Source organism: Blennius ocellaris (genome assembly GCF_963422515.1).
Source record: "Blennius ocellaris genome assembly, chromosome: 11".
Taxonomy (NCBI): domain Eukaryota; kingdom Metazoa; phylum Chordata; class Actinopteri; order Blenniiformes; family Blenniidae; genus Blennius; species Blennius ocellaris.
The window spans coordinates 11,135,358-11,160,650 of NC_137660.1; the positions used below are offsets into that span (position 1 = coordinate 11,135,358).

The 25,293-nt window shown below is 41.1% G+C and overlaps 1 protein-coding gene across 1 annotated transcript in view; it reads right to left on the reverse strand.

Moving 5' to 3' along the window:
• The window catches only part of nell2a (neural EGFL like 2a), a gene marked incomplete at its 5' end in the record, with an annotated part of 89,019 nt that extends 69,555 nt beyond the window's left edge, over positions 1–19,464 (reverse strand). The window contains 6 exons of the mRNA XM_080505386.1: positions 728–800; positions 4,890–4,986; positions 6,373–6,546; positions 7,979–8,129; positions 18,994–19,122; positions 19,413–19,464. Of these exons, the coding sequence (XP_080361512.1) occupies positions 728–800; positions 4,890–4,986; positions 6,373–6,546; positions 7,979–8,129; positions 18,994–19,122; positions 19,413–19,464 (676 nt within the window). The remainder of the gene's footprint in view (positions 1–727; positions 801–4,889; positions 4,987–6,372; positions 6,547–7,978; positions 8,130–18,993; positions 19,123–19,412) is intronic.
• Positions 19,465–25,293: the final 5,829 nt, after the last annotated feature.

Genomic DNA, 25,293 nt, shown 5'->3' on the forward strand with positions numbered 1-25,293 from the left:
GTTTGTTATTATGAAGATCAACTGTAAGCATACATAGAAACTATAACTTAATCCTAGATAATAGTAGAATAAATCAGGTATATTCGATATTTTTTTCCAAAACAACTCTGCATTTTAGACGAGTAAAACTCTCTCGAGTTATTCTAAAACTCTCTTAATTTAGTGCCAACGGCAGTGTGAGTGTAGAGTTGGAAGATTCATGTGATCCACAAGATGCTTGTGTGCGTTTCCCCACTCAGCAGAATAAAGCAGTGTGTCTGCGACAACCAAATGAGCCGCGACACCACCTGGCATCAGAAAAATGGATCTCTACAACACATCATCATCACACACAAGACAAAGAGTATGGCTGCACTGGTAAGTTATTGAATTGTAAAAACAGAATTATACTAAAAGCGTTTTATAGCTCCAGGAATATGAGCACTTCAAAGCAATGCTAAACTACGTTTTTAGATAAAGTCTTGACGGATCTGATTGTAAACATGCATTCTTTCAAAAACATAAACATGAAAATTCAAGTGTCATCATCAGAGCCAAAAAAATAATAGACATTCCATTCTTGCAGAGGGAACATCATGGAAATTTGACCATTTGCAGAAAATTCTCCAATGTTTTATTGATGGATAGGAAGAAATAGGTTTTCTATTGTTTGGTTCTTGGATTAAAAGGGGAAAAATGTGCATCACAAACTGAGCACTTTATTTGAAGTGTGTTCGTCGGTACTCACTTCTGTTTAGATCCGGACACTGTGAGATATAACCCTGTGGCATCACGAGGATCTCCACATCCTGCATCACTCCCTGCACACGTACAGACACAGATAACAACTTCTATGAGAATATACCACAGAGAACAGATTCAATGAAGCAGAATAATGTGCATGAACTGGACTCGAAGTCAACGGAGCACCAGTGTTCAAGTGTACACAAACTGTACAGGTGTATGTAAAAAAAAATTGATTAAAATTGCCTAATTTTGTTCATCTTAAATCTCTAAGAGTGAATTTCCATCCATTTTTGATTTACTACACATAAACTGTCTGTTTGGTTTAGCTTTTCAGCAAATCAGTCATAATAATCAAAAACACAGTACCTGTGCTTCCATGGAAGCAGATGTTTTTCCATATTGTTTGTACTAGATGACAATGTACCACAGTTAAAATGAAAGAAACTATTTGGTTTATGTAGAAATAGCTGACAAAATAATAAACTTTGAATCATTGTGTTGTTTTATACATCAAATCATGCTGATTGTAAAGTTTAAGAACTGAATGCAAACACAGTTGTGGTCTAAAAATTGTGTCAGTCTCATACAGCAAAAATGTCTCAGCTCATCTCAGACAGCAATTGTATGATCGATGTAGGATTTATAAATACGTGAAATATTTGCTTACTTCATGAAATAATTTTCAAAATTTATGAGAAAGTATGAGAAAATACATACAAACATACCAAAAATAATATCAAATCTGACAACAGCAGCTTGATCATCGTTGCGATTTTTAAAACTAACAAGTGGGAATAATTGGAAGTACATTTTTCAATCTGGAGAGCTCCGTGGCGTAAACAACAGTCGACGTCGCTTTGGTTTTCATTTCATAGAGACGGTGAGCTCGGAGTACCAGTGACGTGGGAGTTTGAGGCCATACATTTAATTCTCTCCCCTCCAATCTCTTCTGATGAACATAACCAGCAACTATACATTAAATGAAGTTCATAAACCCACAGTGATGGCTTTTGCTTCTGTGCTCAAACCCCACAAACAACACAAACATACATAAAGATGTGCAGATGCTCTGTTACCATGGTAACCGCAACTATACCACTCCTTGACTGCACTTATTGCCCTAACAAAAGTGCAACTTAGTAGAAATTGTTTTTAAATTGTCCTGCCATCTCAATTTACTCATCCTAAATCTCAAATCCTGCACAAATGATTTGCAGATTTTTCATGGCAATGTGAGTAAATGGCAGCGGGTAGGAACAGCATCAATCTATCCATTATATATTGTACAGAAAACATAAAACTCTACATTTATTTGCAGACAGGGTGCAGATTTCCCATTCAGTGATTGCGACTGGCCTTTCTCCGAGTTGTGATTACTGCTGCCCTATACGTTTAGAGTTGTGTTATCCCAAGTGTCTGTATTTGCACATTGTTTACAGTGTTGCCTGCTCCCAGTATATCTCAGGTTCTGTTCTTTTATGTTTCCAGCTTTAGAGGAATCGGACTGCAGGAGAAACTTTGTACAAGTGCTCACATTCAGTTTAAGAGCTGTATCATTCTCCTCGCATCCTCATAGAATAGAAATGTATAAAAAAAAATTTCAAAACAACTGGGAGCTAGAATAACGTAAAACCACAGATATGAGGAAATCTTTGTGTTGTTTAGCAGCAACTTGTGCTGGGAGAGACAAAACAAACAAAATAAATAAATCATAGTTTTTATTGTATCCTGGTCAACCAATAACGAGTGTGAGGGTAACTGTTGTTTAAAAGCAATATTACACTGGAATTCATGTTGTCGTACCGAACATCAGTGCGGCTGTAATTATCCTTGTATCTATGGCTGAATCACTGCCCTGCTGAGGTTCAGTAAAACCTCAGTAACACCCCCTCTTGTGTGATATTGCTCCATTATCCTCCCAGATTTCTGTGAACTTCAATCCCTCTTGTCTTTATATCTGTTCTGTGCTTTTTCGAGTTCCTCATGTGTCATCTGTGTCTCATCTCCTCTCATCTGGATGTGGACCTGTTGATTGCCCTGCTGCTCATGTCTCAACCGACTCATTTCCATGTAACTGTGTGCAGATATAGTGCTGCCTCGACTAAACAATGGGGAGGAAGGAAAGGTCCAATATTATCATTGCTAAATCAGTTGGCTGGTGAAAAAGAAAATGACTAGCTGTACAGCACGTCTGCACAAACGCAGCGTGGAAATGTATTTTACCTCCTGAGCGTCATTCAATCCTTGGTTGATGTATGCGACATTTTGATTCCTACACACTTTGTGTTTGTCAGTTCCATTTTGGAAAAATCCCTGAAGTAAAAAAGTTTTGTTTTACCTGTGTCCATGCTCGGCCCTTTACATTGTAAATTTTGGACTCTGCGTGAATAGAGTGGATTATTTAACTCAGTTAGTCATTTTAGAAGTGGCATGGGCCTTTAGTTACGAGACTGATTAGCAATAATAGGTTTCGTAACGCTTGCCTCAAAGATAATGTGCCTGAACAAACACACCATGTAGAGCTTAGGGTTGTTTGCAACATCGAAAAATATTCTTGCCAGCTGAGGTTTGAAAAATAACGTCTTACGTCTGTCTATAACAGTTAAGTGTGGATTTTCATAAGAAGCCGAGAGCAAAAGCGTGTATAAAAAGTTTTTTTGGCACAGTCTGTACGGTGGGTAAATCAACAGTAGACACAGATTATTTTCCAGTGTTTCTAACTGTAGCTTCACTTTTCAGCACTGTCGTCACATCCCCTTGCCAGATTTAGCTTTTCTTCTTCAGGAAACAGAAAATAGAATAGTCTCCACACTGATTCCTCAGTATGTGTCAGCAAAACAAGCCTCTATAAACTGGGATTTGTATAAAACAGCAAGGGTCTTGTGAGTCAGTCATATTTATCTTCTATAAAGTGCAAACAGCCATGAGGGGATATGTCCCGCTAGACTAAAAAAAAAAAAAAAAAGACTAGACTAGAGAAGAAAATCTGACTCTGGAATAAAGTTTGATTTGCATGTTTCAACTGTGATTTGAATTGGTTTGAATTGTCTGAAGTAAAAGTAGGTTGTTTCTTGCAAGCTAGAATTGCAAATCAAGATTTAGACTGATCATCGAGACCGATGTTGAACAATTAGCTTCATTAGCATAGAACTTACACGTCACAGACGAACTTCGGCAATCAACTTGATATACAAGTCAGATTTACTTCTTTTATAACGTGTGTATTGTGCGTAAAGATATGTGCAGATACACTAATTATGATCGGAGTCTACTTACTATCACTGCGAGGGCTGCGATTTTCTTCAGCTGACGCCCACATATAAACGCTGACTGTCTCTGTGTGTTTGTGTGTGTACGCGTGTGAGCCGCTGCATTTGCACTAATGAAGCACAGGGTTTGAAATAAGAAGACGTGCCTTCAGAGGGACTAATCAAACTTCAGAGTGGAGAGATGCAAGCTACGTGACAAGATGAGTGGGTGACCTTTGAGGTGTCTTTCGTCGACCAATTAACACTGGAAATTCAACAACCAGGCCTCCATGTGTAAAGGCATTAGCAGATGCACACATGCACAACAATGCACACGAGTCATCGCGATAGCATCAAACACAGAGTACAACACTGATTAAAATAGTTCAAGTTGTGGATAAGTTGACATTTTGCCCCAACATATCTCCCCCAGGAGGGTAATTCTGGATGATAATGCAACCCGAAAGATGCGATATATGTCTCTCACCCTGATAAGCAACACTATAGACAAAGCTGAATGAGCACAGAGGCTATTTAATGATTTCTCCCAAATCAGCATTGTGGGGTTTTCTGAGATAATTGCACTGGGCTTAGCAGCAGAGTAAGAAACAAAGAACAAACAATGACAAAAAAAAAAACGTCAATCCTTAGTGTAGGCAGACCAACCCTCAATTTAAAATGGTAAGCCGTGAGAAATGCACGCATTTAAATCCGGCAGCCGTAATAAATAAAACTAAACAATGCAAACAAAGAGGGAAAAGATACAGCATAAACCAAGATTGAGTATGTAATGAAGAGAGGGTGCAACAGCTCGTCCTTGCCCTTCTGAATCATTTAATGCTGAGTAATGTGACAGATCAGGACAGCCATCAACATTCACAGATTCTGAGTGGGGAGTTGTGCTGCAGTGTTAACCTTGAAGAAGCCATGAGCTGCGTTTCTCTGTCCGAGCCAGAAGGAAGTGTCTTCAGGTATGTCCATGAAGGGGGCCTCCACCACCCGCTCATAGATCCTGAAAAACACACAGATCATACAGTGGTCACGAGTTATGATCACAAAAAAGACAGTAAGACCAAATGCTTTTTGCTCGGGTTCTATTACATAGTTATCCCCCTCCACTCGGTAGGTCCTGCCCTATTTAAATCCCTCAGTTAACTCTTACCCAGAGCAGAGTGGAAATAGCCACATGCGTTCTGCAATACACGTGGTGTTGCCATCTGTTTCTTTTACTGTTTACTGTAGGTCTACTCCGAATGATTTCCACCTACCGACGAGGCAGCGGCCTGAAATCAATATCTGTATGTTACAGCCCGCAGAGATTGCAGTGGTCAAAACAGTGGTCTTACACATAACTGCCACAAAGGGAAAAAGCAGTAGAACAGAGGGAGAAGCAAAGTGACACTCAGTTAGCATTGAAAAAGATTTTTCCATGCACGATAAAAATGCCAGTTCACCAAACCGAGACTGCAATCTGCATTAAATCCCACTCTTGAGGAAGACTGTCTCTCATCCGCATTCAGCCATTGTAATAGGTCAATGACGCAGGCTTGACTTGCATTACCGGGCTCATCTGAATGCTGAAAGATAAAGACGTGATCATTCAACAGCTTTAAAACCTACCAGACAATTGTGGTAAATGGGTCAACTGAGACGCCTTGTTAATAGAGAGACTTTAAATGGTAAGCGGTGTGGTCACCCATAAAGACAACACCGAATGTGTACTGAATCAATGAGGCTGTCTACTGAAATGGTGTTTTTCAAAAGATATTTTATCCAAAGACATCATATGACGCTACTCTGTATGCACAGTATCAGTGTATCTGATTTCTATATGAATATCCTCATTTTGTTTTACACTGAATGTAGTTTTGGGAAGAACTACACATTCACATTCAATATAATACTACTTTCCATATCTGAAAGAGCGATAACTGCCTTTTCCCCACATAGATTTCAGCATATCACAATGAATTGCATTTCTCCTGAGTCTTGAAACAATACAGTATATCCACTTCCACGTGTTAATAAGTTACCATCTTAGGGGGAAAAAAGCTGGTAAAACATCGACGTCGGCTGAATTAATTTTTTGTAACATTTCACCAGTTGAACTTCTTCTCTCTGGCTCGGGCTATTTGTGAATAACAAGAGTGGATTCGGTAAGACTGCTGCCTTTGTACCAAATTCAGAAATCTGTATCTCTCACAGTGTGAGCATAAGGTAGCATAACAGAAGGCACTGATGTTGAGCTGATGGCTGTCAAGTGATTCCAGCTCTGTTGCAAGAGAGCAGAAACAAATTGAATTATATGACGTTGGCTAAATCAAATGAAATGCGGGTTGGTCAAAGTTACAGCGATTGGACAAGTCACTAGGAAAGGGCAAGTTGATGCACCCGTTACCTGTTACAGTCCACGTGTAGTATAATATGGGAGGCACTGACAGCCACAGAAACTTTGTGCCACTGGTCGTCGGCGAGGCTGTAAGGGAACACCTCAGTGTGATCCTGTTGGCCTTTGGTGCGGTAATGGAGACGCACCTCGCTCCGCTGGCCGCTGCTCTCCAGCTCCAGGAACCTGCAGGAAAATAAGAATTTCGCCAATTACTTCATTTGATGACACCCGCACGACGACATCTTCTAAGAGAATTCGCATTCCCTGCACTGTGCGGTGTGTCTCTCTGCATCAAAGTCTTATTACAGAAACAAAACAAAAAAAACCCAAAAAGCCTTATTTCTCTTTGCACGTAAAATTGCATGCATCACTAATGTGCCTCAACTCTGAGCTCTTCTCAGCACAGTGTGGAGAGAAAAACACTCCACTCGTGTCCAGGCAGCGCACTCACAGTTCAGCAAACTATTAACAATTTAATCACATCAGTCGGCAAACATAACAGAAATATATAATGGCAATGTGTGCAACGTAAGCAACGTGCAACAGTGTTTCACATGTGGTGTCTCCGCTCTGTATATTGCAGTATTAGTATTCTGGGAGAATTCTCTTCTCCACACCACAGAGATTCACCCAGCATAGTGACACTAATGGAAGGAGCTGCCGACACACACTCATCACCTCTGCTTTTAAAGACAGACTTATTTAAAGTCGAGTAATTTGCTGAAAACATTATTCAAAAGAAAAATAGACACTCGTGCAAGTGCGGCAAAGGGAACTGATTTATCGGCAAGCCACATCGAATAGATTTACTCTCCCTCAGCCATGCATGCACATTCATCCTGGCTCCATAAATGCACGAGCTATCACTTCTGACGCTGAATTAGGCCTTTGCCATGTTTCCAAATGAAGCCATGCAGCACTGCTTTGTTGCATATGAATGGTTGGGAAAGCTAATCAGCAGTGTGGAAAGTCATTAACATCCCTGTGAGCTCTCCTCTCAGGACTGCCTTTAATGTACAAACTGTTCAATCAACGCGTTATGCGGAATTCAGATTGCTGTTCTGATCATCCAACGGCTCAGCTACCACCAAGTAATGGAAAACATTAGCATGCTAACTGCAGATAGTGTCTCATCAGTTTTCAATTCACAATTACAGACTCGGCGTTTGCATCGCTGATGGACTGTGAATAATACGGTAGCATACAGAGCGATTTGCTTTGTTTACTCGCCGGGTGTGTAAAACATCTAAATGCTTATCAAATACAAATATCCACATTGCTAATATGACAAAACATAGAGGTGCTAAATTCAGGATCCAGCTTTAATTAGTCTATCAGGGGAGTTTATAAACAGCTTTATTTTACTCTATGTGATATTTGGAGCTGAAGACCTGTTACAGCAATTTTTTTTTTTTTTTTTTTTTTTTTTACTGTGAAATGTGTATTTGAATGTTTTATTCCCCTATATATCTATAAGTATATCTAAATGGAAAATTTGAGTCATATTTAACGTAATTGGCCTGGGCTGTCTGCCCTTTGTCCGTTGTCTGCCCTTAATCCGCGTGTAATAAAACCCCCTTTAACTGCATTATGACGGAATGTGAAGTGAATATACCTGTGCTCAGAATGATGGATGGAGAGGATGACCCCAGAGTTGAGGTGATCCTGTTTGAGGGTCACCAGCACAGTAAATTCATTCTTCCCTCGGAGCTTCTGCACCATTTGCTCCGACACCTCAGCGGGAGCTTTCACTTCCCTGGAGGACCCTGGAATGAGAACAATAAAATCAAAAGTCATTCCCACCACTTGAAGCCACTTGACTTTAAGAGATTGTTTTGTTTTGGCTTGGTTTTTTTGAATCTGTCAAAACAACAGCATAATTATAGAAAGTGACAGGGTTGCTTTGGAGATCTACATTTGTTCATTCTTGAAACATTGTTTACAGGCTACTGATGAGAGCGCCACATCAATAAAAAGGCTGAGGCTGTGAGTTGTCAATACTTAAACCATAAAGTAAAAGTGTTATCACTGAGGGAGACATTGTTTATATCCCATATTAAGTCACATTTGAACTTCAAATTAATCAGAGGTGGCAAAAACACTTTTTTTCTACTTAAGTAGAAGTTCAGATCCTTATGTGAAGAAAACAGGCTTTGGGAAATATAAAAGTACCAACTCAACTTCTTTATTTGAGTAAAGCAAAAAGCACAGGTTCTGAAATGTACACAATGCACACACATTATTAGATAACTGTAATACCTTATCAGTGTACATACTCCAGTTTGACTGGAGTATGACAACACAAATCATGATTCAATATGTTATTTATATAAAACACCATGGATAAAAGCTTTATGCTGCAGATTGCCATTATTAATTTAACCTGATCACTCCTATATTCTTCAACATTATATGAATGAGAGCAGTCGAAAGTACAAATCTTTGCCTTCAAATGTAGAAAGTCAAAGTCACAAATCTTCAGAAAAATGACTACTTAAGTACAGTAACAAGGTCCAATCACGTTGTTACTCACCACGTCTGAAATTAATTATTTGAAACGCTGATTAGCTCATGCCAGTTCTTATTCTTAGTAGTGACATACGGTCATTAAACATTTATTCATGGTGACAATCTAACTAAATGACAAGGAAAATGTGCCACAATGAACCTGCTGTAATGAAAATAAAGAACTTCCCAGTAGGACGTTGTAAATATTTGATAAAATTTTTTTGACAACTTTATTTTAGAACTGAAAACAAAACACAAAAACATATTGGGTTCAACAATGTCCAGAGAATCTTGTCTTTTAGTCATTTGAACAATTACTGTAAAAGAAACACTTTATTTCAGGCTTTATTTCAAACAGCTAAAGGTGCAAGTACTCTCAATTCAGGAAGCTGCCAACAATGCATCGTCTGTTTTACCCTTTAGTTTTTGGCTTTTTTTAAATGAAGATCCAACCTCAAGGCTACGCGGAATGATGTTGATGCTGGTCGAATTGAAGCTTTGGGAAAGCAGCCAAACAACAAACGGCTTGAGTAGTTTTCAGTGTCAGATAAGGTCGCCTCAGACAGAACACAGAGCCATCCGGAAAGATCACAAACTATAGGAAGCAAAACAGACATTTTCAATATATGTCTCACAGTTAATTTAATACACTTCAGTAAGATCTCACGGTTTTCATAGTCCACATCCTGGATTTCATCAGATATTTCACAATTCCCAATAAAAAGTTGTTGTTTTTTTTCCCTTATATTTTAATATGCCACACAATAGCAAATCGCACGGGCAGAACCAGACCGCTGAATGTGGTACCTGGCATCAGACCATTGGCTGCAGAGCCTTCAAATCTTACATCTTTCGAATTGGAGCCACTATGTTCCAGCACATAGTCAAAAAGCCGTGTTGCTGGTTGATAATGTATTTCTCTTCAGAAAGGTCTGTCTGGGTGCCAACCACTTGTGGCCAGGAACATCCCACAAGGCTTTCATTCTGCTAACGCTCTGACCAACCAAGTCATCTGCCATTGTGATTTGGCTCCTGTCAAAGTCATTCAAGCCTTTACACCTTCCCATTTCTCCCACATCCAACATGTTGAGAGCAAGGACCAACTGTTCATGTGCCATCAAATTCATCCCGGAACATGACATCCGGTGTTGTTAGGAGATAATGATCATCATCCAGTTGGTCTGTGAGTGGTCGTTATGTTTCAGCTCGATGGTCTGTGCTTGCTTGTATCAGCTTTCCCAAAAATTATTTTAAGTGGATCAAAGACTTTCCTTTATATTGGCCTCGAGACACAAAACTGAGGACTCAGGAAGAAGTGAAAGGCTAATGGTCCTGGTATGGATGGGGGGGAGGGGGTTCAACATATTTTGCATGTTGTGTGTAGTTGGTTCGTAAGCTCCTGTTCCGTCCGTGTGCTCCCTTCCTCCCCTCCAACTTTACACAGACGTCTATGCTGCTTTAATGGAAGCATCAATAAATGATGACGTTTCTCAGAAGCAATCACATCAAAGAGCTCACTTCCAGCTACGGGATGCATGCAAGATGCCCTGGCACATTTAAGCACTCCAGGAAGCTAGCATGGAGGCTTTTCCTCAGTGTATTAGCATTACTTCCAGCTGGTGGGAGTAGCCAATTAACACAATGCGATGCGAAACAGCGAGCAACTGCATGGTGAAGCCTGAACACAACAGTGGACACGATGCTTATATGAGGTGAGATGGAGAATAGCTGATATGAAATATTTTTCATCCTGATTGTACGCTCACTGAGCGAGCGTTGGCTTTTTCCTTATGTGGGCTTTTAAGACCATCAGGAGCCTCCTGGTTCCAGTCATTTCTGTACAAACAAAGTGTTCACTGGATTCGTCCCTCACCAGAGGAGATGCACAAAGTAGACTTTCATACATTTTGCATCGGCAGGGTATGATCCGTGTGTCATTGGCTGCGGAGGGACAGATGGTCCAATGACTGCAACAGGAGCTCCGCTGAGCAATAATCTGCCGCCATCAACAGATCCTACTTAGTAACCAAATCCAAATGGCACTGTTGATAGTAATCTCCAAAATTATTTTTGTCTTGATCCAAATTATTAAATTGAAATTGAAGCTATATTTAGCTGCATTTCATTCGAGCGGCAGCAGCACGCTTTGTCTCTTCTCACCCAAAACCCCCCCCACAAAAAACATGCCTTTTTATTTCCCTAAAGAAAACATTTGCTCAAGCCATGCAGGATATATATAATCTTAGCCCACATGCATTGGTCAGTATATATATATATATTTCCAGGCTATAGGTTGAGCAGAAAGTAAGACATCTCAATCATGTGAAAATGAGCACAGTGGGAGCAGGTGTCAGGGCGGAGCCCGTGGCGAGAAGCGGCTGATGAGGCAGGGGGATGGTGAGGACGGAGAACTCTCCATCACTGGGCTTCTCCACAACTTGCCAGCTGTGGGCTTTTGACCTATAAGTGGATGACTCTCATTACTCGTGTTTATATATTGAGGACACGGGGCTGTGTCAAAATGGACTTTGGGGAATTGTGGGCCAGAGGTGTGTTCTAATTTCGACCGCATTGTGCCGCGGGTGTGGAAAAAAAGCACACGAGCTCACGGCTCAAGTGAAGATTAAGACAGCTATTGCCGCATTCCTAAAAACAAACATTAAAGAGCAGGAGATGAGTTTGTGGTCTGATAAGTGGGCCAGCTTTCCTTTGTGCCAAATCAATGTGGCCCTGCTGAGGGGGTCCTTTGGTCGATTATCTATTGGCAGGCACCTGGCCGGGGCAGCCACCTGCTACTAACAGCCTCTCTGAAATCAAAAATTGACACTGAATAGCTTGAAAATCACGACGCGCTGCATAAAATTCCAATCAGCACATTTTCAGTGCAATAACAGTTTTTATTTTTACTAATGTACTTGTTTACTAGTTGTGGGAACCAGACTGTGAGGAAACTATGTTTCATCAGCTGACTGGGGATCTCCAAAAACCTCCGGCTCAACTGCTTCCCTCGGCAGTGCAGCTTTAGGCTGCAGTCTAATCTTACCTCCTGGGTACATACTGCTTATATTGTAACGCTTCAACCACGACTTCCATTCCTAAGCTTTATTTATAATACTTTACTGTCTGACGAGGTCCTTAGAACATGGGCATTGACACCATTTACATTATTTTGGTTCGCGCCAGTTCATTTGAAATAAAACAATCAAGCTTTGCAGCTTCACTTTGATGATATGTGCATCCACATCAGGTGAACGCTGTAGCGATCACAACACATCTTGAGTGTTTCATTTTCAAATCCATCTGTCCAGCGTCTAAATACTTACGGGCGTGTCTGGAGACACGTAGCTGTAATCTTACACACATGCTCCCTGGACTGCTTCCCACAGTTGGATTGGAAGCGCTGCACCCATCACGAGCTCAGATTTAGCATTTAGAACAGGTGCGTCGCAGCACAGCTTGAAAGTCCAGATTCACTCGGCTTTGCCACAATCCTATTCTCACACACGGCTTTTACTTCTACCTGTATTTATAAAGAGCAAGAGAGTTGGGTTTTTTTTTTTTTTTTTTAGTGGAAGGCGATAGTGTCCCTCCTCCCATTCAATGATCTGAAGGACAGGCAGAAGTATTTTTTTTTTAATGTCTTTTACGTGCTAGTTTTTTCAAAACTAATTATTTCCCAGAGGAACTCAGGACTAAAAGCAGTAGCATGGATATTAGATAAGAAGATCATAGCAACTTTTGTATGTGCATAATGAGGACTTTCATTCTCAAGTCTCTAGTGGATTGCCAGAACAAAATAACACCTCCTACATCTTCGCAACAACTCTCCAACAACGTTTTGCAAAGAATCTGTCCCTCCAACAGCAAAAAGTGAGACAGCCATGAGATGCTCAACACACATTCAGCCAAAAGGACTCCAAACAAACGTGCCAATGCAATCAACAGAAGAAGGAACACAATGCATTCTTAAACTGGGTAAAACTGATATATTCTTATTGCATAATCTTTTCTGTTCGAGAAATGACCGGGCGTATTTCAGACCAGGCATTTTATCTGCTGGCCCGAGTGCAGAGGGATGTGAGTGGGCGGGACAGGCAAGAGAATGTCTCTCCAGAGGGATTAGAGTAATGATAAACTCTCCACTGGTGGCAAACTCCAAACCCTTCATTACTGTCAACCCCGCGCGCACATTTGCTTGCGAACATGTGCACTTGGGCAAACAGGTGTGGACGCACACAGACCCACACTGGCATTTCAACAGGCCGCCAATTCAAAACCAAGCACTGAGTCAACAAAAAGAGTGAGAGAAAGAAGAGATATGCACACAGGCTACCAGAAAGATGAATGCCCACACGCACCTGCACACACACGCACGCATCCATCCACACAACCCCAGAAAGCTGGTCGTTACAGCTCCTGAATATTCCACCGCACTCAGGCAATCTGCATTCGGTGAACCGTCTCCCCCCGCTGTGTCTCCACTCTCCTGGAACAAATACTAAACTGAGCCAAGGGCACCTCCAGGACTGCTTTGGCCAGCAATTTCTCCCCAATTCTCAGATCGCCTCCTCAGCGACCGCCTGTCTGACATTCACACACACACACACACACACACACACACACACACACACACACACACACACACACACACACACACACACACACACACAAAGCTAATGACAGCCTTCCAGCCACCCAACTGTATAACTGCCTTTGGGGATAGAAATTTCTCTCTCACCATGGCCACTGCTGCTCCTAAGAGGAACGCATGCGGGATCAGGTTTGCCTCAGAAGGCAGCAAGCAAAGATGACTTTGACCACAGGGAGGTGGAACAAACGTCAGTCAACAGGATCAAATTGTTGGGGAACTTTTGGGAGAAGCAACAGAATACAGAAAAAAAAAACTTCCATATATAGAAGAATGTGTGTTCATTTTATTGTGAGTGAGCCTACAAATCTCCTCTGTAACATTCGGGAGCAAGTATCATTGACTCCAGCTAAGTTTTGCTTGGTTAGTTTTTAATTATTTAGATTTAGATTTTAACTCGACTCGATTATCTTACTGCTGTTAAAAAAAAAAGAAAAAAAATGCATTATAAAAACCGACAATGTGGTATTTAACACAAAATACTGAAATAATCCCGTTTACCATCAAAGACAGTGCATTTCTTTTCAGAAGATATGTTTTTGTCTCCGGTTTGTTTTCAGGACAAATCATGTTTGGCCAATTTAATCCTGATCATTCTTCCAGTTCACACTATTATGAATGAGCTCTTACATTTTAAGATGTTTTAATATCGCAAGTCTAAGTTCAATATACAGCTGCGATAAAGCAATTGTTTTTCTTTCTTTCCTCATTATTTTATAATATAACAATGTAACAGCTTTTTTTCAGCTGTGTCTTCACCAACTGAGTCAACTGAGTTGTTTTTTTTCAGGCTCACGGTCCTTTTAGTCCCGAATTCTCTTGCTGTGGTATCATCTCTTTGCTTTTGCTGTGGCTCAGCAAAGCTTCTTTGAAAGCATGGCGAGGGAACATCATGCTAAGATGTCTTTAACTCTGGAAAAGCCCAAATGATTTGTCCGACTCAAGACTGTAAAATCTTTACTTTGATTGGAATTAGAGCAAAGAATTTAGATTTGTTTCCAATCATAATATGTACAGAAATAGCAATTTAACAGACATGGCGGATCTTTGTTGAGTCAAAGTGAAAGACAGGAAAAAAAAAGAAAAATCGAATTTACTGTCAAGTAGGACTTCTTGGTTGTATTTTAAGCAACCTTGTTTTAAAAGTAAAATACTTTCAAGCCTTTTGGAGGGAATTTGGATTATTAGTGTTCTATTTAGATAGGCATCTTCAAAAATCACTCAAAGTGAGTGCAACCATCATGGGCAAGGTCACACAGACTTATATTACGAAGGGAGAAGACCGAAACGAGACACATTTGTTTGATGGGAATCTTTTTTCTTTTCTGAAAACTGAATACCACAGATGTCTCCAATTCAGTTTGCAGGCCACATACATCCCAAATTGATCCCAAGAGGGTTAAAACGGTAGAATAATATATGATATCTATAGATACTGATGACCTCTCCAAAATGTTCATCAAAAAGAACATTTTGATAAACTCAACCTTATGATTTGGCTTCAGTAAACACAACATCTATTCATACATCCATCCATTGTAATCTTCTGTACTATAGCCAAGATAGTAGTGAAAACCTTTAACTATTGCACTCACATTTACATGTACAGCCAAATCAAGGTCTGTTGAGGGCAACTATAAATTACACCAAAATGAAGAAAGTGTGGTTAATGCAGAAAGTAAACATGCCTCATACATTCACTCTTTTTTTTCTCCCAATTTTCACAGTTGTTGTGGCGTATGCATGTAGAGTGTAATTGATCCAGAGTGATCAATTAACTGAATACGCCTGATATTGGATTGTTGAATGATGCTGGAATGATTTGAGGAAACCAAAGAAGGCATGGGAGGACACGCCAACGCCTCGAGTCTGGAATCAGACCTCATGCTGTGAGGCAACAGTGCAAACCACTTAACCACCGAGCGCCAATTACAAGTGGTGTTGGTATATAAAGGTACCAAACATACCAAATCACTTGGGATAAGACTTTAAAAGCTACATCTCTAATATCTCGTTTGGAGATGGAACTGTGAGCTCGTTTCACTCCACGAGCAGATCTTTCTGTTTACTCAAAGGATTTCTCCAAGGTAATCGCCAGTGATGCATAGGGCTGTATAGAAATACATGAATATCACAGTGTTAGACAGTGATATACTGCTTTAATTGCACATTGTATTGAGGTGAGACATAACTGATATGTGGGGAAAGGAAATAACATTCTATGTAATTTTACTCAGCGTTTACGTAAACTGTATTATTTCTTTAAAACGCATGCATTTTGTGAACCATCACAGTGAATTGAACTGTGGCTGCTCTACAATGACTATTGTTCATCTAGACCCTTAAGTGATGCACTTTCTACAAGTGCTCCCTTCAAGAAAGGTAGGTTTTTAATGAATCCCCAGTGTGTCGTGTAATTGTAACAAGCTAACAGCAAATTTAGTCAATACACTTTGAAAGAAAAGCCTCGCACGATAAAAAAAGAGCATCTAAGTTTAGCACGGGTGTTACACTAAACTCCTGTGTCAGTGTTAATTACACTATTAATTCCTGTAGGTATGTTCCTGTTTTGCTCCGCGAGGCGAGGTATTTGCCACAGAACAGCACTTCCTTAAACCCGCTCAGCGTAATTCGGCGGATTACAGAAGCTTCTTTCCTGCACATATGGAAGATTGAACGTGAGCTCCACAGCTGAAGGACTAAAACTACCCTGGAAACCTTTACGTCTTGCTGTAGCGGCAGCGCTCCTGTGAGGAGCAGCTGCTGCGTGTAGCCTCGACACTGGAAACAATGGCACCTGTGACATACACATTAACACAGGACAACAAAATGACATTCGCGCAGTGCGTGCCTGTCATAGTCGGTCTTCCTCTCTCCTCCGCGAGGAAAAACACAACACAGCATGGCTGCATTATGAATGAGTGTCTTCCATGCCGTTAGACTTCAGTGTCTCCACAGTCAGGGGACATTATCGCCACTGCATACACAGAAACACCTCGCTGGCAGTGTTCAAACAGTCTGAGCAAAAAAAACACGCTTCTGAGACAGACACGATTCGCACAGACACAATTACACGATGGGCTTACGCTGCAGCTGAAAGGAGGCTTCTAGCAATTGTGTTGTTTGCACTTTGAGTGAGTTTGGTCCATACGCTTGTAGCGAGAAAGGGAGACAGCGTGGGTGTACATGTGTGTGGGGGAAGGGAGTGCTTCTGGGTGTGGCCCCTACGCTTGTACACACAGACAGATATCTGGATGTCTAGATATTAAAAACGGAGGGGGAGGAGCGCTAATGATGTGATGATTTCGTGGCGAGGCTGAGTATCACCTGGCATCTGGACATAAGAGGAGTGCAGCCCCGGGGCTTTTCTCCCTCTCTATTATCCCCGTCCCTGAGGTCCACCTCTGCTAATGCCATGCAATGTTGCGCTGACAGCTACCTTCAAAAGCATCAGCAGGGGTGCGCTAAACACTCCCTCCCACTGCTCAATGAGTTTTTTTTTTCTTTTTCTTTCTCAGACACACACGTAAAAATAAATACTTTGCCAGACTGATATACAATCACTTACCCAAACATGCACTCGCACACATTACTATACAGTGAATTACATTATTTCCCCTGCTACTTCCCATACCCCTCCTCCTACATCCACCCAGAGATAACAGCCTTCCCTTCAGGCAGGCAGGCAGGCAGGCAGTAGAAGGGACAGCTATGGATATGTTCTGCTTGCTATCTAATGAGCGTTGGAATGTCACCGTGGGCCTGTCTGCTGGTCCCAGCCAGCCAAGCATCCATACATGTGGAATCAGCGCAGTCTATCAAACAGCTGGCAGACAGCCCCGCTCTGCATTTGCCTCCTCCCTCACTCTCTCGCTCTCTCCTTCTCTTTCTCTGCTTCTTTCTTTCTCCCTTTTTTTCTACCTCAACCACTTTCTCTCCCGCTCCCTCACTCGTCACTGCATATCTCCGAAACGTGCCTCTCGCCGTCTGATCGTGAGCAAACGCAGGCCCAGGTCTGATTTGCCGGAGCAGCAGAGGAGCCGCCTGCCTCCCCCTCACCCAACATCATTGACTTAATGTAGACATCCCAAATGAAGGATGGAGGCGAGCTCTGCCACAAATAACACACTGCATTCTCCACCCGGTCGACTGAATGTACTCAGCAAAGGTAATGCAGAGAAAATAAGAGACCATAATGATGTTGTGGTGCCAGTTGCTGAACATTCGTGTTTTTCATTTTGTGACGTTGGGAGCTTCTTTCCGTAACTGTCTTTGCGTTCTCTCTCTCTCTCTCTCTTTCTCCTCTAACTCTTCCCTCCTCCCCTCTCGCTACCTGCCTGGGTAGAGCACTTCTGAGTGTTGTCTACACAGAGGACATCAAATGGCCTGCCTTCACAAAGATGCTGGAGTTGCTGCTCCAAGCAGAAGTGCTGCTGTCTCAGCGGCTGTGCGGGGAGATTAGAAGATATCAGCAAGGAAGGGGGGAAGAAGAGAAATGTCGACAAATGATTACGGTGTTTCTCTCTCTCTCTCTCTCAAAACAACGCTGTCACTTCGCTGCATTAGGTGATCCGTGATGAGATCCTCCTTGTGAAGATCTGAGTGTCGCCACGTCTTTGGTTTCATCACTGATCTGAGAGCCAAAAAGCAATTTCCTGTGTTTCTAGTTTTGTGGCTGAGTTTCAATAGACGTCGCCGTCCGCCGCTGTGATGGGGCTGTTAACACTCTCATTTCGACTGTAATGAATGTTTGACATCAAATAACAAAGATGTAACGCTTGAAAACAAAAATGGAATAGAAAAGTAGCTCTGACAAGTCCATTTTGCATGGTGCCATTTACTAAATGCCACAGATAACATATTTAGCCTCCACACTGGTACCAACTGACAACACGGACATCTGACTCACTCTGCCACGTATTCATGCATACGTCTGGGAAGCAGCACTGTATAAACTACTTACACACTCCGAATGATCACCAATGGGTGATTTCTAGCAGGGGGTCCATTCACCCTCCAGACGCGTATATCTCCATGAGCGCGGGGCTCTGTCCCTGCCTAATCTGATTAAACTCACTCATGAGTCTCTGCATGATCCTCCCGTCTTTCCGGCTCGACTTGCCCTGGTCACCCCACTTTTTCATGAGGGGGCCTAACGAAGTCTATTGTTCAGGCAGGTGGTAGTCTGGGGGCCCCACATGATCATCACTGCTATAGAAAGAAAACCCACTGTATGAGTGCTGAGTTCGTATAGGGGGATAGAGGAATGCTATTATCAGCTTTGTGTGCTTGCTGTTTGTTTTCTTTTGCAAAAATATAAAGGCATCACACATGAAGTGAAGCAAGTTGTGAAAACAAAATAGAAGAAATGAAAGAAATTGAAAAAGAAACTCAGACATCACTTCATCTGGGGACATTCAAGAGGAAGAAACAAAATCAGAGAGAGAGACAGTGAGTGTGTGTGTTTACAGTACCTTGGAAGTGGAACGCTCTAGACTCGCTGTGGAAGCCCTGGACCTGAGTAACTCCATCAAAACCTTCCCCAAGCGAGAGTTCATCAAACACGCTGATGCGCAGGGCAGGGTCAACCCCAAAACCTACAACTAATTTACAAACACAAACACATCATGACCATTGATAGGAGCAGGGAAAGTGATGCTATAGAAAAAAACCCTGCAGTTGTCATGGGGAGAGATGGGAGGTTACAGTACAGTGTGCTGTCTGAAAGCTTCTGGATAAAAAAAACAAAAAAAAAAACATCACATCTGACATGTCCTACTTACAAGTTATTCAAAATCAACAACACATATTGGATCACATAGATCTCATAACATACTGTTCATGTCTGCCAGAGACGGTTACATGGAAAATCAGTGACAGCCCTGTATCCTACCTGAGGAGGTGCAAAATATGCCGAGAACCAGAAAAAGCTTTGATAATCCCATGGTTTCTGTCCGTTCAAAAGATTAGACCATGTTTTGTCCACTTCCGAGAGACAGTGTTGCTCAGTCACATGCGAAATGATGTTGTCACCCTCGCGCAGGCGGCTATTACCAATCCCAAATGCTGAACGGAGGCATCATCACAAGTTTGGATGCCCAGAGATGGCAAAAAAAGCAAATCCGGAGGAGGACAAGAAGAAAGAAAAAAACAAAACAAAAATGCAGGAATTATTCCATGTAACGCAGCGTCTGCTCCATCGGCACCATCCACCGCACAGGTGGGTAAACGGAGGATGCACAAAGCGAGCTGCACTGCTTCACAAGCTCCACAGACGCTCCACCAGCAGCGGCGTGAATGAGAGCTGCGGCCGAGGAGGGAGGAGGAGGAGGGAGGGGGGGAGGAGGAGGAGGAGGAGGAGGAGGGAGGGAGGAGGGAGGAGAGAGAAGCTGTCAGCGAGGCAGAGGAAGAGGAACAATAAAGCCCCCTTGTGGCCTCATAAGAGAACACCATTTATGAGTTGAAAACATGCCTGAGGATTGCAATCATAGTGAGATGAGCATCAAACATGAGGTGCGCGGGTAATTGTAAAAATATCAAAGAAAACTTTGATTACTTTTTGGACTTTGGATTGTGTTTTTTGGGGGGGACATTTAACTATAATTTGCACCCGAGGGTAGCATTAAAAATGTATTAGAATAAAGTTCGTCTATTACTGTGCTGAGTCATATTATAGCCTATATGGGAAGATGGATGGAGCCAAATACAGGACAGTCATGGAGGAAAACCTGTTAAGAGACTTCCAGAAGACTAGAGACTGAGGGTCACCTTCCAACAGGAAAACGACCCTGAACATTGAAATCTAGAAATTCAATGTAATGGTTTCTACACTTGGTAGAGTGCATATCGTCACTAATGGCACATTTGTGTACTAACCCTGTATAGCATCGGTAGCATGTTAGCTCATATTGATGCTAACAAGCCTGTCAGATAGTAACGTCACTGTGTGTCGATGTGCTCACGCCGGTGTTTCTGGACACTTGGGGGAGACACCCGCCTGGGGTTCGGGGCAGCTCCGGTGTCCCGGCACACCGTGTGGATGCGGTCCAAGTCCGATCGTTGCATTGCATCACGTCGTATACACCGGCAAGTTCTTGGAATTCCAGCGTTGAGGGTCCATACAGCTGACATTAAAATATCAAGTGTAGTAAATCTCTGACCAATCAGCAAATGGCTCCTCAAAATCGAACCCTTTCTGTTGTCCTGAGTACCCCAAGGGAAGGACGATGGAAAAGCGTCAACCTATGGTGCATTCATTTCGAGAAAATCCCAAATCCTTGCGGTGGAAACCTGAACTGTACCGGACCATACCACTCCATTTGTGCAGTGGAAACGGGGCTTTAGTCATGTCCGTGAATAACCATAAACAACAGTAACTGAACTCAACTCCTAAACAAAAGTTTGGGAAAATAAATTTGGTCAATTACTTCTCCTTTGTAATAATATTGATCGGTTTTGTATTATATATGTTTGAAAAGCTTGATTAGTCACCTTTTAAACAAGATATCACTTGTAAGGATTGTGTTTTCGTGCAATGAGCAACACAGCCAAATGTATGGCTTGTGCTCTCCCAAAATTTACCAAAATCCCCTGTAAGATTCTCCCATTGGTACTCACTCTTGTTAAGAGTTGCTTCGGAGATTGGATGATTGCACTCTCCCACAGCAATAATAATTTAAAAAAATAATCCCAACACATATTGACCATTTTTTCTCGTTATTAATTTAACACTGTCAGACACTTCAGTAATGTGTGGAAGATGCATACACTACCACAACAGCTTAGCACCTCCTCAATCTAACCTGGTCACCCTGGCACATGCAGCACACCAAGATGATGCCAGTGCTCAATTGGGTTGAGGTCTGGAACCATGGCAAGCCATTCCATCTTCTCCAAGCCTAAATTCTGGAGGTAGTCTGAGATCATCCTGGCTCTGTGGGGGTGTGAATTGTCGTTACGGAAGGATGGAGTTAGGTCACAGATTCTGGAAACACGGGATCTCCACTGGCTCCAGAATCTCCTTCTGATATTTCACTGCATTGATATTGCCTTTAATGATGACAAGTTGTGTTTTGCCTGTGAGAGAGACATTGCCCCACAACATCACACTGCCCCCATTGAAAGATGTCACGCAATCTGTGCAGCAATCTGTATAGCGTTCTCCATGCCGTGTCAATACTTTCATCCTGCCATCCAGCTTCCACAGACAGAACCTTGATTCATCACTGAACATGGCGTTTCCCACATTCTTAGGCACGGAAGAACAAACGGGCCTGACGGTCTAGGCCAGTTATTGCAGGCTTCCTGGCAGCCTGATAAGTACAAAGTTCCTCACCGTCTGATCGGAGGTCTGGCTGTGGTACCGTTGCGAAAATCTTGCTTGTAAATCTCTTTGAGAGAGCCTACGGTTCCTCAGTGAAGCAAGGGAGAGGAACCGGTCTTCTTCGGGTAGTTGTCTTCCTGGGATGCCAACTTCTTGGTGCGTCTTTGACTTTAACTTGGTCCTAAGTTTAGAGTTGGTAGCATGGCTAACACCAAATAATGCTGTGGAAAAGCAGCTTCCAGTTGACCTGCTGCACAGGCCTTATCCTGAAGGGTCAAATGTGGTATTTTGATGTTTGGAGCAACACAAACTCAATGAAGTTGCAGGATCCAATTAGGCGCTAAACAGGTGCCAGTCACACACCTGCCAGCATTAAAGCTCCAAACAAGAATGAATACCATCAGAAGAATAAAGCAGGGAATTTTGGCACATTTTGTTGAGTCGCTACACACTTTGCTGTGTTGCTCATTCTGCAAAAGCGCAATCATTACAAGTTATACCTCGTTGTAACGGTGACTAATCACACTTTTCATACTACACCAATTAGTATTACTAAAGGGGAGAAATAATCGACTGAAATAATGTTTCTAACCTTTTCCTGAGGAGTGTAATTGGACTAAGCTAGGTGAGCTAGCACATGAATACACCACTTAGAAATAAAACTCACCGACTGAATCCTCGTCACACACGCGGTTACGTCTTGCAACTGTCCTTGAAAACTTGATTTTGCTAGGAGAGGCCTTAAAATGTAGTCTTTTCATTCTGTTACCTCTATTACTGTCTCTATGTATGGTGTATTTTTTTTTATTTTTCTGTCTCACCAGGAAGTGTCACTGTTGTGGAATTCCTCATTCTGCTGTGCCACTGCTGCCTTCTGCTGGACTAGGAGGGCTACAGCAAACAGCTCATCTAAAGGATTTTGTTTATTATCAAACATTTATTTATTTTTAATACTCATTTTCAACTGGGGGTGTACAAAGTAAACACTAATGCTTTCAATTACCCATGTACAACATATTGCAGGAGGAGATTAGAAAAATACAATAGATAGAGGTTACACCAGTAAATATTTCCGATTATCCGCAAAAACATTGAATTTTTAAGGAATAAGAAATGTGCACATAAACTATAAAGAAAAAACAAATCTGTGTTACATATGAAATGTCCAGATTATCGTTCAAACCATGAGGAAAGAGCAACATATTTAGTTTATTGTCAAATGTTAAAAAGGTGATAAGATATTTTCCTTTTGTCAACAATGGGGGAGTCTAATGAAGTCACAATACTTCATGTCATGATAATATTGTGGGGAAACATTGCACTAGCAGTGTTGACATATACTACTCATATCAAATAGTCTATATATTGATAATATATGTGTATAGAGCAGGACAGCTCCATGGCGTCACAAAGGACAAAGTAATGCTCTCAACCTCACTGCAGCTTTTCAACATTGAGAACAAATATATTTTGATCAAACCAATGATTTAGTTTTTTGAGTTCTTCATTTACTACTTCCATCATCTCCTGTATATCCTCTCCTGAGTAAAATAAGGTTATGTCATCAGCAAAATAAAATACTCTGTAATCTATCCGATGCTTTTGTAAAGTAGTTAATATATACAGTATTATAAACAATAATGGCCCAAGTATGGAGCCTTGGAGTACCCACCAACTGATGTCACACTGGTCTGATTCTGTATCATTTCATTATACATATTGCTTTCTATTCTCAAAATAACGTCACACCCAATTTTGAGCAATACCACCATATTTTTCCAGTTTCCAAAGTAGTTTTGTGTGATTAATTATATCAAAAGCCTTTTTGTAAGTCTGTAAGCCCATTCCAACCTTAGGCTCACAGTATAAAGACAAACTGGAAGAACAAATTATCTTAGAAGAAATTAAAAGAGCCATCAACTCAATGCAGAGTGGAAAATCTACAGGCGCTGATGGCTCCCTAGTTAATTTTTTAAAAACATTTGTCAATTTGATCACTGAATTGACAAACGTCGAATTTGATCGCTGATTTGTTCTAATCATGTTTTCACCCTCTCTGGTTGACTCAGGTTTCAAGATCTGGGATACCAATGGTGTACATGGCTTTAAAGATTTGTATATAAATTAGTTATTTGACTCATTTTCCCAATTGACACAGAATTTTAATATTACACCAACTCATTTCTTTCCGTTACTTACAAATTTAAAGTTACCTACATAGCAGATACCCTTAGCTCCCTAACCGTCCAGCTGAAACTACAAAATCTTGATATAAAAGTGTGTAACAGAGGAGTAATCAAGGTGATTGATATATAATGTATTTCTGAATTTACATTCTCTTATCTCTCTCCACTATTAGATCTCAGTGGGAAACTGATTTAACAATTGAAATAACAGATAACACCTGGCAGTGTATTCTTCAAAAAGTACATTCTTCCTCAATTTGTGCCAACCATGGACATCTACAATTTAACGTTTTACACCGTCTGCATCAATCAAAAGAAAAACTGGAAAGAATGTATCCAGGGGGAGATCCTCTCGGTAACGGATGTAAGACAATAACTGGTTCCCTCATTCATACTTTTTGGACTTGTCAAAAGTTAAATCTCAAAAGTTATTGGGCATTTATATTCAAACACCTTTTCTGAGGCCTTTGGAGTCAAAATAACTCCTTCCCCATTAACTGCAATTTGTGGAGTAGTTCCAGAGGACTCCTCACTCTGAATGCTATTGCCTTCGCATTCCTAATTGCTAGACTACTTATACTGCTGAAATGGAAATTGGAAGACTCGCCCACTCATGTCCTACGGGCCACAGAGCTTATGAGGTTTTTACATATAGAGAAAATAAGGTGTACAACTAGTGGCTTTATAAGACATGGCAACTATTTCTAAAGTACATGAAAACGGTAAAGCTGTGTACAACCCCATAATGTCTTATCTGTTACGGGATTGTATGTGTACTTATCTATTTTTTTTTTTGCTTTTATTGTCATTCTTGCAATTATTTGAATCATACTGTCGATAATGTAAACATTTTGTTAGATATTTTACTTTTTGTTTGCACTTGTTTATCATCCTTGGTCTTTCATTTTCGATAATCTCAAGAGGTGGGGAATATGGTGCGAGGGATATATATATATATATATATATATATATATATATATATATATATATATATATATATATATATATATATATATATATATATATATATATATATATATATATACACTTTTCTGTATTAACATACTGTTCACGTTATGTCATTGGAAAAAAAGGAAAATAAAGTTTTAAAAAAAGATTAGGAAATGGATCATATCGAATTGCTTGGAAAGGTCGAGAAAGATTTAAATTCCAATTTCTCCTCTTTCAAATGCATCATTTGTTTTCCAACAAGATCTAAAGTGCCCGTACTCGTGCTACTGTTTTTCCTAAAGCCATATTATGAA